The following is a 13,727-nucleotide window of genomic DNA, read 5'->3' as shown; positions in this document are numbered from 1 at the left end:
ATAGAACAACCGTAGTTTTCATGCCTTAGTTTACAGTATTAAGAATTATTCTTTCTAGTGCTAAAAGCTGCAGGGTTCTCATTGAAGGAGGCCAACCACTTTGGTTAAAGTGACTATCTGAAGAAGAACTAGTGGGAACAGAAGTAATGGAATATATTTTCTGATAGACCTTTCTGCCTGCTCTGTGATAAGCCAGAGGCTGTCTCCAGAGGTTCAGCTTGCAAAGGGGATAGGATGCACATTTACATCTTAGATTTGCACGCTCCAGCTGAAAAGTCCCCTCACCATTTGCTCAAAAACAACACAGAAGCATTTAATGCTATTAAGTCCACATGAAGGAGTCTACCTCAGCCTGCTGGAAGCTCAGCTCTGCAATATGCCAAAGGGCAATAAACTGCATTACTGGGCATTTTCAAGGAAATATCAATTTTTTTTTTTTTTTTCCACCAACCCCCCCCATAAATCTCAGCAATATTTCTCCCAGAACGTGGGTCTTAGAGGGTAGGAACTGCTTTTGCTGCTCATCTGAGACATCCCCAATGAGAAATGCTATCTGCCCTGAGGACTGACTCAGCCTCACTGGGCAGTCAGTTCCCTCTCATGGGACCGTGGGAGGTCTCTAACCCAAGACCCGGCTCAAACCTAAGATCAGACCAAGTTGCTTAAGGCTTCATGCAGCCATGTCTCGAAAACACACAGCTCTGCTTTCAGGGAAAACCTGCAAATGCTAACTTAGGTAAACGGCTTCATCTTAGAAGTCTTAGGGATGTGAAGTTTTAGGGACATGATTAGTGGGCATGGTGGTGGCGACTCAGTGGTTGGACTAGATGATCTAGTGGTCTTTTCCAACCGTAACGACTGTGACCAAATTCAGTGTCAGGAATATGAGCACATACTTCATTCACTTTTGCTAAGTAGAGAAAGCTTCAGTGTTTCTGACCCCACTCTGTACCACAGATTTACATCCTTGTTTTCAATCCAGATCAGAAGGGGTCAAAATTAAAATGAAGGAAATTAAAATGAATTAAAATGAATTTTTAAAATGAGAGAATGCTTTCTTATAGTTTATTTTTCAATGCTGAGTCTACACAAAAATTTCTGAGTCTACACTCAGCTACACTCAGCTGAGTCTACAAGCTCAAAATTTGAGCTTGCGTCTTTTAGTTCTTCTCTGCAGCTGTGAGGGCTATAAACCTTTTTGCTGTGTGAATAATAATAACAAAAAATATTCTGCCTATCTCTACTCCACTTCCTGATTCCAGCAGGCAGAGAGTGTTAACAGAAATCTTGCAAAACTGACAAGGCTACTGCAAAAGCTGCCAACACTTCTACAGATATGTTCATATTACAAACATCACATGCACAACATTCCTCTCGTTATATAAGCTAAATTTTGAGTAGGCTGCAGTGGCTGAGCCACCTTTCCCTTTCTTCTCATGACCTTGTCTGAGCAGTACCTTAAAGGAAATGACATGGGAATATACTGCTGACCATGCTGTGCTGTATTAGCGGTGAGGACTTCAGTCTTGGAAGTTGTTCATCCAGGCTCAGTAGCAAAAAAAAAATAAATTTTAATAGGGAGATCTGACGTAGTGGATAACGTCTTGCCTGTCTTATCTTCCATGCTCTGCTTGGTGCTGCTCAGTGGGTGACCTCACACCACTTGTACCTGCCAACATGCAGAGACACAAGGAGTAATTTGCAGCCCTCATGTCTAAGCCTTGCTGCTGTGTGCTAGGTGTGCTCACAGCCCTCTCCTCAGGCTGTGCCACAAGACTAGGGCTTTCAGAAGCTTTGCTTGGAGCTATGTTTGCAGAAATGTGCAAAGACTGTCCCCACATTACTCTAATGTCCCTCTGTAAACACACTGCTGCCTTACTATTGCTTAATTACCATCTGTTACCTCTAATGGCCAGTCAGAACAACTGTACACTCTCTTTTTATGCTTTGATCTAATGTGAATGGCTTTGATCTAATTATCAAAAAGTTTCCCATCTGTGCTTGGCAAGGAGGAATGAAAGCGTAGAGGTGGCTGAAGTAACTTGGCCAACGATGGACAAAGCTGGTTGTTGAGATTAGGCAAGATTTCATGGTGTTAGAGACTGCATCTAATTGGCTCCATTGAGACAAGAAAGTAGGTTGTGAAAACTTAACCCTAAATTATCTCTTCCCTTTTCTGATTGATTTCACCCTTCACAAAATTCTGTGCATAGAATTTTTTATAGCATTCTTTGTTTGCCTGCATGGCTACCTTGGCTCCCTGGCAGGGCCTGCCATCCTGCTGCCTCTAGGTCTTTTTTGTTTGTGAATGGATGGGGCACAGGGGGGTGAATTACAAATCAATCAGGTTCTTGTGAACTTTCACAACCTTAAGAATTAAAAGAATGAATGAGAGACAGCTTAAAGAATGAAGAGGGACAGCAATTCCACAACAATTCAGGTATAATTAGTGAGATTTCTTAGGAAAAAAAAAAAAAAAAGAAGCATTACATCCAGTATATGGCCTTCGAGCATACTTCTACTGAAGGGCCTCTTTGGCACACACATTCATGATCCGTGTGAAAGCAGCAGTATGGTCACTATCTGCACCAAGTGGTCTATCATACAAAGATACTTTCTTCAAGCTCTCAGTATACGTTACTCCAACACGTTAACAGGACCACACACAGTTCCTTTAAAAGTCTAACTATTTCTTTTGAATAGTCCTGCACTGTCACTGGTATGATGCCAGTGGCATGATTTCTGACTGTATAAACATGAAGGGGAAAGAGAATAAGGACCTGAGGTTATGATCTGCTAACTGAAAACTCGAATAAATGAAATTACAGCTGAGGGTAAGAATCAGCTAAGGAAATGGTGCTCAGATCTTGAGTCACGTGAGGCTAATGCTCTGTTTAGGTATGAAGCAGAAGAAATCACTCTCAGAACTGAAAGCATTCAAAGGTTGAGATTTTAGCAGAGTTTGAGAGGTATCTTTCAGTGTTCATCTCTAAATGGAAGAAATCTTGTGGAATCTTCTTTCTGAAAGATTTCCACTATGCTATAACGTATCTGAGCAAGAAGTAAGGGAACCCTCTGGTAAGAAATAAAACCAGACATCCAAGACTTTGAACATTGATGGGTTTCTCAGCCTTCTGATGAACCATGTATTATCTACTGTTGGCTCACTACAAAAAAAAAAAAAAAAAAAAAAAGAAAGAAAGAAAGGAAAAATAAAGAGAGAGAAAAGGAAAGGAGGAGAGGAGGAGAGGAGGAGAGGAGGAGAAAAGAAAGCTGAGACAAGGCCTTTGCCTTTCTGGTCTCTGAAGGAAGGACAGCCAAAAACAAAGAACCAAACAGAAATGTTTAAAATCCAGTCTATTTGTTCTCCTACTTTATGATTTTGAGAGCTATTTCATGAAACAGGTGAAAAATCCCTATGAAAAAGAAATGGAAAGACATTTCATTTTTTTTTTTTTTGATCTTCCTGCCTAGTGGCTTCTTTGGGGATTTCCATTTAAAAAAAAATAAATCAGAATTAAATCCATGCTTCCCCTCAAAAAATGAAACTTCCCTAAATTTTTCATCAGAATGTCAACAAGACAGATCTGATAAAGGGAAAGGGAAGAGCTAAACAATGTTGCACCATTATTTGGATGGAAACTTCTTTTTTTGTATGCTTCAGTGAATGGCCATTTATGTAAGGATCTCAGAGGCTAGGATGCACCCCTTGCATCGTCATTGCAACACTGGGGAAAACCGCTTCAGATACAACTGGGACAATAAAATGGAATGAGGGTGGCTTTTTACAGAAAGTTGAGGAATAAAAATTGCTGTCCGAAGCTGCATGTAGTAAAAATAAGACGTGGACATCATTGCAGAGATGGCACAGATCCATCATGTCACTGAGGCTGTTCCTCCTTTTAGGAAGAGTGGAAGAACTGAAGAGTCTTTAACTATCTGAAGCTAAAGATGGGATGCCTGGAAAAACCCTGCCAGTATGCAGAGGTCTTCATGTCATACACCTGGCACATTTCACACACTCTCAGGAAATGTAACGCAGTTTTTGCAATAAACATGCGTCACAGAGCAAGATAACATCTTTGGTCTGCAGTTAATCTCCACATACACACGGACATCTCCTATCCTCACATTTGCAGCATACTACAGAAGAGTGAAGTGCAATTTATTAAACTAAGGCAATTCAAATGCATCAGGGTATTAGCAGGGAAGCTCAGGTGCTACTTTGTATGAAAGCATTCTGAAAACATATAATTTTATTTTTTCAGTAAGTTTAAAAAACTTGGACTTATGCAGAAACAATACATCAAAGCTAATATATTCGGTTACCCCAAGACTATGAAGATTTATTATCTCTCCTTGCACCAAATTTGGCTTTACAAACAGGTATCCATTCTGTTTCCTCTAAGCTCAAAAGCCAACTTACTTACCTGAAACGAGAAAGGAAGCAAAAGCATGATTATTTGCTTGCCTAAAGTGCTCTTGTTGAAGTGGTACATTATGGAGAACTTAAGGCTTTCTAAAGCTTGACTAACAGAATTCAAGGTAAAACATAACATGAATGCAGCAGCCTCATGGCTGCAGTGATTGCTGCACATGTGATAGCAGTTATCCTGCTCTTAGAAGAGCTAATTTTTAATTACCTTATTCCACTTACTTTGCAACTTATACAAAAGAGGTGGAAACTGATTTTCATATTGTTTCTATCAAAAAGCTGTGTCTTTGAACACATGCTTTGTGTTAAGCTAGTGATAAATTATAAATAGCAAGCAAGTTTGAAAAACAGCACAGAAGTCCTTCTAGCAAGGCTTGCTCACAGTGAAATCCTTAAACTATACTTCACTCAAAGAAATCAGATATTATGGCACAAAACATAAGTCAAGCAGGAACATTTCTATATATGACATTTTTAGGATGGCAGGATTCAATTTTTCAACTTTTATCCCCAAAGAAAAAGCAGTTCTCCACCATAAAAAACGTAAGCCTAGCTCCAATTCAAAATAAGGAAATAAAATAAAGTTTTCACATCCTGCAGCTAACTCTTGTCCCTGCTGGGCACCTGAAGTTGTGGCAAAAGATCTGAGGCTTTCAACCTCATTCAGAAGCATTGGATACATGTGGCACCTCTGCAAGGGCATGCTCCAAGGTGAACACATGAGAGAGGAAGCTCAGCAGGCAGCTGTGCTCTGTGCAGGAGCAATGATGTGGCAATCTGTGGCCTATCACAGAATCATAGAGTCATTAAGTTTGGAAAAGGTCACTAAGATCATCCTACCATCAACCCATCATCCAACTAAATGATGTCTCTCAGCAGCGCATCTACCCTTTTGCTGAACACCTCCAGGGGCAGCAACTCCAACACCTCCCTGGGCAGCCTGTGCTTGCCAGTACTCCACTAAATCAGAGTGGTTCCAAGATACAGTTGTCCCTCTGGCTTCATCATCTCTTTATCATGCAGAGGTACATATAGAGAAATGTATGAGAATGAAAAAGGTCATTTGAGCAAGTAGGAGCGGGGAAGAAACAATCCAAAGCATTGTAGAACACATACCCCAGGGTGCCAGCTATGAAGCCAGAACTCAGTGGCAGAGTATTTGGATGTTTTCATACAAATTATCAATGTAAGCCATTGTGATGAACTCTTCCAAAGGCATGCTTATGTGACTACCCTAAAATTCTTGTGTTTACAAATATTTCTTGGAAAGCGGAAAACACATTCCACCAATATTGCACAGCCACTTCCTCCAAGGGCTGCACCAGCTGAGCCAGCCTGTGATCTGGGTTCATCCTTGCTTGCTCATGGCAAACGTGGCTGTCTCACTGGGAGCAGCACTGCTATCACCATGCCCAAGACCCAGCCACATCCCAGAAACAGTGAGTCACTGAGAATTGTTTAAGAGAAACAGTTTAAGAGTGGCCAACTGTTACACAGAACTGTATGAGGTGTGTGAAAAGCAAGAGTAGCAAATGTTGGACAGCTGGCAGTCAATGATCTGGTGGCAGAAATAGAGATAGTGGCTGAGTTAACAGGGCTCAGCCTGTCAGAGTCTTACACTGTGCTCAGGAATTCCATCTGGTGAAAGGCAGCTCCTTGTTGGATCAAAGCACTCACCTGAGAGTGCTTTACTTTCCTGTCACATGTCTGTAAATGATAATACAAGTTGCAGAACTGCAGAGGAGCTGAGGCAAAGTGACTGCAGGAAATAGTAACCAAACTACACTGTGGAATCAAGATCTGCTTACTGTCACAAGAACAATCTGAGCACTTGCAAGCGAGACTACATAAATGCTGGTGTTCACAAGAGGATTCTGTGTAATAACCAGAGCGAGAGAAAAGACTGTGAAGAACTTACTTGACTTTTCTTCTTTAATGTTGTACTCCAGCACTCCAGGAGCATCACCTTGAACAGGCATGCGGACCGCAAGGACCATGTTGTTTGCATTACCATCTTTCCTAACCAAGAACATCTGAAAAGGGGAAAAGAAATCAAGCTTAGCTACATTAAATGTGCTTCTGAAATTATTTAAGGTCACTGACAAAGAAATTCTTTATCAGTTCTACCTGTTTTTGAATGGTGTTAGTTTTGTTCCTCTTGGTCAAACTTTACAATACAAAAAATAACATCTCAAGGGACATTTTGTCCAGAAGAAATTCAGAGCTGCCAAGGAACCAGCAAAATTTCTATGCATCGCCCATGTCCTACTTAAGCCCAAGGCAAACTCTTTCACCAATGGAACAATATAAAGCTGCACTCCCAATTTGTCAAGTGATACTCCTCATGTAAGTGCCCTAAACCACAAGAATTCCTAGAATGTCCTGGTTGATGTCCAAAGCAAGGAAGTCAATTTTACACTGAGAGGGAAAGGATTTAAATGTGGAGCACAAGGCCAAAGATTCTGGTAATCCCAGTGTCCCGTAGCAGAGTTTTATCATGAGTACAGAAGATCATCCCAGCTGGCATGGGACCCAGCCTCTGGGTCTTGTCTTGTCCAGTCCTCTGGGTGAAGCTATGAGGCCAGACCAGGTGCTTAAGTTTTCCCAGGGCAGAATTTTGCACACTTGTCTTTGTTGTATTTTTTAAATTTCCTGCCAGCTCCAGCCTCGCAGTTTGCTTGTGTGCCTCTGGACGGTAGCACCCCTATGGGACCAGTGAAACAATGCCAATAAAGAAAAAAAGAAAAAAAAAATAATAAAAGGAAGAAAGAAGAAAGAGAAACAAAGAAGAAAATAAAAAGCAGAAGAGAAGAAAAAAAGAAGAAAGAATAAAATAAGAGAAAGAGAAAAGAAAGGAGAAAAAAAAGGTAAAGAAAAGGAAAAAAGCAACAAAGAAAAAAGAAAGAAAAGAGAAAAGGAAAAAGGGAAAAAAGAGTGAAAGGGAAGAAGGGGGGAGGAAGGGGGAAAGAAACATATCTTATTCTTTGCACTGCATGAGCTCCCAAACTGTGTTTCTAATTAGAGCTCATTGTCAAGGATATATTTAGCTTGTACCTTGAAACTGTAGATACAAAGTAATCTGTGTCCTTATCTGTCCTATGGTAGTGGCTTGCAGAAGAAAGGAGTCAAAGCACTTTATTTAAATTAAATTTAAATTTAATTTAAATTATTTATTTAAATTAAAATGGAATTAAAAATTGGGCTAATTCTAGAGTCTGCATATTAATATTAGAAATAAGTTTGAGTTGATAAAATGATTAATCAATTATAATGCATGGGAAATCTTCCAAGAATACACTAATTTCTTGAAAGAGGAATTTAAAAAGAACTTGTCTTGAAGCTGAGACCTTTCTCTGCATGTCTTCCAGTCATAAGAGCATCTCATGTCTCTTTGAAACACCCATGCCAAACACACAGACTTGATGCAGCTTTGCAACCTCATACAGTGCTGTACTCTTGGCCTATGATATTCCTAAGAGTTTGAGCCTCAGGCTCAGGTCCACTGACAGCGCAGAGAAAATCCAAATAAATGCACAACAAATAGGTGCATGACTGAGGCATAGCTATTTCTAATGCTGGGCAGCTTCTACCTTCTAGATAGCAGAATTTCTGCAGTGAGGAGCCATAGAGGCTCTCCTTTCCCTGCATCTTATCACCTGTGTGGTAGAAAAGCCTCTCTAGCACACTTCAAGAGACTATCATGGCTTTGGGTCTTAGCACGATCTCATGTCACTTTGGTCAAGTGTTTCATTTGAAATTAAAGGAGAGAAGTGAAACTTGGAAATGAATCACTTCTGTTTTCTGATCATTGAGCCTGGTTGCTATGGCTCCAAAGGCTAAAATTGGACCATGGATGCTAAGATGAGAGGAAGGTGGGCTTTACTAAGCTGTACAACCCTGCTGCCCGGATCAGCACTGGAACACCAATGAGCCTCTTCCATTTTCACTGGGAGAGGTATGGAGCTGGTTCAGCTTCAGGTGTGCTGTGGGGAGCAGACAGGAGAGCCAAGATAGCACCAGCACATGCTGTCCAGTGCAGGTGACAGGCTATGCTGCTGTGGTGTCATCTGCCTGTGCAGAGCCAAGGTCAAAATCATGCTGGAGGAAGATTTGAGGAAGTGCAGCCAGGTGCAGGGGTGCACCAGGCCCAGCACTGCCATCTGGGCAAGGACAGGGATTGTCCTGCTCAGCTCTGCTGTGGTGCAGCCTCACTTTGAGCACTGTATGCATGTCTGGGCTGCAACATAAGGACATAGAAGAATCAGAGGCTGTCCAAAGGAGGGCTAAGAAAATGGTAAAAGGTCTGAAGGGCAAGATGTACATGAAGAACACCTGAGTTCCCTTGGTTTGTTCAGCCCAAAGAAGAGAATGAGGGGCAGCCTATTCCTTCAGGGAGCAGACTATTGGAACAGTTTGTACGCAAACCTTCCAGCATGATTCCTAACTGCTTGCTTGCTGATACTCTCATCCACTACACCCCTTAAAGACCTCCTGCATTCCTGATGGCTTCACACACAAGCAAAGGCAGCTCTTCCTGTTCCTTCTCTCTACTTCCCTGAGTCTGAGCTACAACTGAGCAGTCACAGTCCTCTTGCACTCCTTCCACAGTTAATTCTAGTGGGATTAATTCTGGGGACAGAGGTTAGTGAAGAACACTTCTTTCTACCCACTCCGTGCCAGGCCAACATCCACTCCAAAAATCTCAAGATCTTGGAAATCTTTATGGCTTTCCTCAATCCTCATTCAGTCTTGTCTGGGAAGCTTTCCCTTTTGCAAAGTAAGACTCTTCCTTTCCTCCCTCCCCCCCACTCCATCCGTCCGTCCGTCCGTCCGTCCCTCTCTCCCTCCCTCCCTTTCTTTCTTCCTTCCTTTCTTTCCTTCTTTTTCTTTCCTTCTTTCCTTCTTTCTTAATGTAAACCATTTATTCTTAACATTTCTATCTAGAAATAAAATGTAAGCAGAGCTGTGGGTTAAGGCCAGAGGAGAGGATGTCTGCAGAGAAGTGAATCTAGGAAAAGCCAGGCATGGGTACCTAGTTTTATGGTGAACAGGATAGCATGTGGTTTCATGGAGGTGCCAAGTAAATAAAAGGAAGCATAATTTCTTGCTCCCTAACGGCACTAAGTTGATCTTGTGACACTGTGAGTGGTTAAAGCATCAAAAGGTAGTGGAAACAGAGAGTGTAAATTGCTAAATATTTCTGCTTCCACATGAAAAGGAGCACTGCTCCCCTAACCAGCTCCTCCAGGGGAAGGAAATGTGGTCATCTGAAATGAAACCACTTTGGACTTACCCCTGCTGCTTCGTTGCCAAGAATCGCCGCAGCTCTTTCCTGGTTCATGTTCAGCTGAAGCCAGACAGGGCAGGTCTTGATAAGTTTATCAAGGATGCTGACTCCTGACAGCGAGAGGCAGTTTCGTAGGGAAGTAGCCTGGCAGAGATGTGTCTCTTTCCCCTCTTCGCTGGTATTGCTGCTGGGGCTGGAACAGAGAAAGGGAGACCCTTGTAAAAGAAGAATTGCAGATGGAAAACTCTGGGGGAGAAAGGACTACAAACATAAACACACAGGTACCACACAAATACGCACAGGGCACTTAACATCCAGAGAGCTCCTTGAGGGGCATCAGACAAAAGATGTCTCATTTTGATAGACGCAGACTGGGCACGCGGCAGACAGCCCCGACAGACAGATAAGCCCGTCTTAATGAATACGGCCTCAAGCTAGTGATGCACGCTGCCTTTCAGACCACAGGCTTGCAGAGCGCTTTCTGCTGCGATCTGTGGGTTTCAGCTCATCTGCATGCCTCATCTGAGCAAGGTACCGGCAGCTCTCGCTTTCTGGCAGCCCTGCTCTGCTCACAGCCAGGCTGCCTTCAGGTAATCTGCAAAAAGGCAGACCAAGACATCTATTTCACTGAATCAGCAGCGAGCGCTCCCTGCTCGCATTGCTGAGGCTGTGCTGGTCAGAACAGCTGGTGGCCAAAGAGATGGATGTGTCCCTGCCACTTATTCTCAGCTATGTGCAAGACATAAGAATACTGAAATTTCACTGTTGAGAATATTAAAGATGTGGGATGTCCTGTGCTTTAGGTTTCTGTTCTGAACAGAGAGGCAAGGAGTTAATTCAGTTTTCAGTCCCTATGGTTTAATGGCAAAATGACATAAAATGCTGATTTCTAACACAGATTTCCACAAAGTATTTATACATGTGCTTATCACTGCAGGCAGTAGAACTGCTGTCAGGTCTGGTCTTAAGATTTTGGCTAGATGAGGCTGTAGATTCATGCATATAGGCTCATCATTTATGTAATTAATTGATTTTGAAAGTAAAGAAAATGGAGAAAACATACACATAGTAACATGTTTTCTGTGCCAATTTTGCTGCTTATATGCAAGAGCTGGGAAGAGCAGGACTCTCACTTTTGATTTGCTGTTATTTCAAGACTTATTCATGTTCCTTTTTTTTGTTAAGATATAGATCTTAAAGTAGTACATTTAAAATGAGGTCAGACTTGAACTACTGAAAGAGTTCCTTCAAAGGCTCAATGTACCACAGCATGCTTATCCCAAAATATACTTTTTATAAAAATAGCCTTTAAGTCCCAAAACCAACATCAAATAGGTGAGGAAATTTCCTTTATATATGATAGATCATGATTTTAAACAGTATAATCTGAGCAAGCAGTAAAAGGAGGAGAGCTTTCAGAAGAAAACTTGTTTTGCCTCTTGCCTTTCTTTTCTTACAGTACAAACTAAAGGAAACATCAAGTAACCATACAAAATAAGCATGTTAGATGGCATTCATACTTGGTAATGGTTAAGAAGTAACAAGCTGAAGGAAAACAAAGGTGAGATATAGAGAAATGCTCCATAAATTTGTTATAGAAAGCTGCTCCCTGTATTAGTCACCCAATTGTGAAGCTGATCATGCCAAAATCTGTGAAACCCAGGGCAGAAGGAAGCTGGTGCTGGTAATGCCCTGCTATGTCAGCAGGAGATGACATGCATTGCACCAGCTCTAGTGATGCTGAACTTCATTACCCTTTAATCATGTAATGGAAAAGGACCAGCAAAGCACCAATACTGAGGAATACCATCATCTGGTGGGAACTGAGGGTATCAGCAGAGGCTGTGTAATAACCCAGAGCAGCTCAGACTTGGACATGAGCTCACACATGGCCTTCCCTGTGGGAAAACCCAGCCCTGATGTGGGCAGAGGCACCCACACCCCTATCAAGTGCATGCACTCGTTGGGGTCCTGCTCACAGCACCAGCATGGTCTTGGCAGCCAGAACAGCAGACCTGAGGCTGCACATAGGGCTCATCATCTAAGTGTTAGAGAACAGATGAAAAACAAAATCATTCCAGACTCAACATATAGAAAGAAAGTTGAATGGTCAGAAAATATTTGTGTTAATACATTCCATGGTTTGAGTGTGGGGATTTTCAGTGCAGATTATGAGAGGTGGTGGATGAGGCTTTTTGGCAGAACAGGAACTCAGCCTTCTGGGGACCCTCAGGGAGGAGAGTACTTTTTAGGGGGGAATCTGGCCTTCAGAATCCAGCCCAGCAAAGAAGTAAGCATGCAGGCTGTGATACCTGTGCAGGAACATCCCACCAAAATGGAGGCTGTAACAAAAGGGAAAGTAAAAGGAGTAATTAATGGAGTCACTAAAACAGAGAAATGTCAGGCTAGATGCTTCCTGACAGTGAGTTAAAACAGATGATGGATAAGTTCCCAAGAGAAGGAAGAGAGAAATGCATTGCCCAGGTCTCTTAAAACCATGCTTAGAGCACTAGCAAACACTCTGTAGAGCCAAATCCTGTGCTGATTAAGAAATGGGAGTGAGTGACTGAACAGACCTTTTTCAGCTGTAATGCTGTGACCCCGGACACACCAGTTGATGCAGTTACAGCACCAGATTTCTTTCCCGGGTACAGCTGTCACAAAGATCCAGATGCCAGGCTGTGGGAGTGCTTAATCCACCAATTTAATCTGGCTCTGTGGTAGTTCTGCTAGCTGCAGAGAGAAGAGGGAGCATGGGCAGCTCCCAGGTTCTTGCTGTGCTGCCAACTGAAGGGATTTGTGGGGCTGTTGCAGTGAGCAGCCAGCTTTTGCTTATTTCTCTCACTCAGATTTCACTCGTTGGATTATTTCTAGGCCCACAGTTTCAAGAAATAACACAGTTTGTGGCTAACTCCCTCTTTCTTCTCCTACCTTCCCAGTAAGCCCTTTAACTGAGAAAGGTGCTGGATTCTGTTACAGATGACGTAAAGCTGACCCTAGTGCTGCCCACTTTTCATTCCTTTTTTGAATTCTTACTGCAAGTATTTTGAAATCTTGCAGCCACTCTGCAAAATGAACTCAGCTGGGACACAGGAAACTGTGTGTTGCATACAGATTGGCAACACAGATCAATTAATTGCACAGTGATTATATGCACACACCTGCCTCAGTTTGGCAGAAGGAATCAGGTTGCTAGGTTCTAAGTAATCATAATGACAATGGTGATTTGAATTACTGCACAGTGACTATGCACTGAAATGATGACACCATCATGGCTCATTGTTTTAGAAATTAAGAACCACACTTGCCAGCTGAATAATCCTAGAAATCATCAGAATTGCAAGGGGATACATTTCACCAGATATCAGGCAGATCTGCGCATGCCTTTGCAAAGGACTTCGGAGAAAGCTGCTGATGCTTCTGGCACCAAAGTCTTCCTGGCTGCACTGTGTAGGCCTGGTCACTCTGCACTGCCCAGGGGCAGCTGCAAGGCACAGCTGTGTGCAATAGCAGTGAGAGCTGTTGGATGAGCTAGGTCACAGTTTCCATCCATGCAGATGTATGGAATACATTCACTTATGTGGAAACTGCAAGTGCAGCAACACTCTTTGCAAGGAACACAGGAGCTGAAGGAGGAATTTCCTGAAGCAAACACACCAGGCATGGTGGAAGCAGACAGACAGCACTGGTAATTCCTGTGGCTGAAAGAGAGAGCTGGGAGCAGGAAACTTCATGGAAAGTATCAGATGATGGTGCTGAGATTACACAACTAAAAATACTGAGAGAAAACTCACAGCCCCATTTTATACCGTGTGTCATAGCCAACCCAGCTGGACTCAGTTACAGAGCTCTGCACCACTGGTGATAGAAACAGATTATTGTATTCCTTTTTTTCATAGTCTCCTTCATTCTGAAAAAGGTATGAAGTTCTGAACCTAGCCCATCAGAGAAGGAATAGTCAGTTAGAAGCAGCAAGAAAGTGCATTAAGGTTTCCTTAGCTAGAC

At 42.4% G+C, this 13,727-nt stretch overlaps 1 protein-coding gene across 4 annotated transcripts in view; it reads right to left on the bottom strand.

The window, feature by feature from the left end:
• RIN3 (Ras and Rab interactor 3) overlaps nt 1–13,727 on the bottom strand; it is a 55,743-nt gene that overhangs the window by 30,156 nt on the left and 11,860 nt on the right. For 2 of the 4 annotated variants that reach the window (XM_042814945.1, XM_042814946.1), the window contains exons 2-3: nt 9,729–9,915; nt 6,354–6,468 (exon numbers count right to left, since the gene is read on the bottom strand). In XM_042814945.1, coding sequence (XP_042670879.1) covers nt 6,354–6,468; nt 9,729–9,915 — 302 coding nt within the window. Of the gene's footprint in view, nt 1–6,353; nt 6,469–9,728; nt 9,916–13,727 lie in introns of those variants that run through there. The other 2 variants (XM_042814947.1, XM_042814948.1) reach the window with 2 other exon arrangements.

The sequence above is a fragment of the Centrocercus urophasianus genome, unplaced genomic scaffold (assembly GCF_019232065.1).
Source record: "Centrocercus urophasianus isolate 14NV4802_14NV808 unplaced genomic scaffold, USGS_Curo_1.0 seq_14, whole genome shotgun sequence".
In the NCBI taxonomy this organism is placed as follows: domain Eukaryota; kingdom Metazoa; phylum Chordata; class Aves; order Galliformes; family Phasianidae; genus Centrocercus; species Centrocercus urophasianus.
The sequence above is the reverse complement of the archived record's forward strand: the minus strand, read 5'-3'. Positions and strand labels throughout refer to the sequence as shown.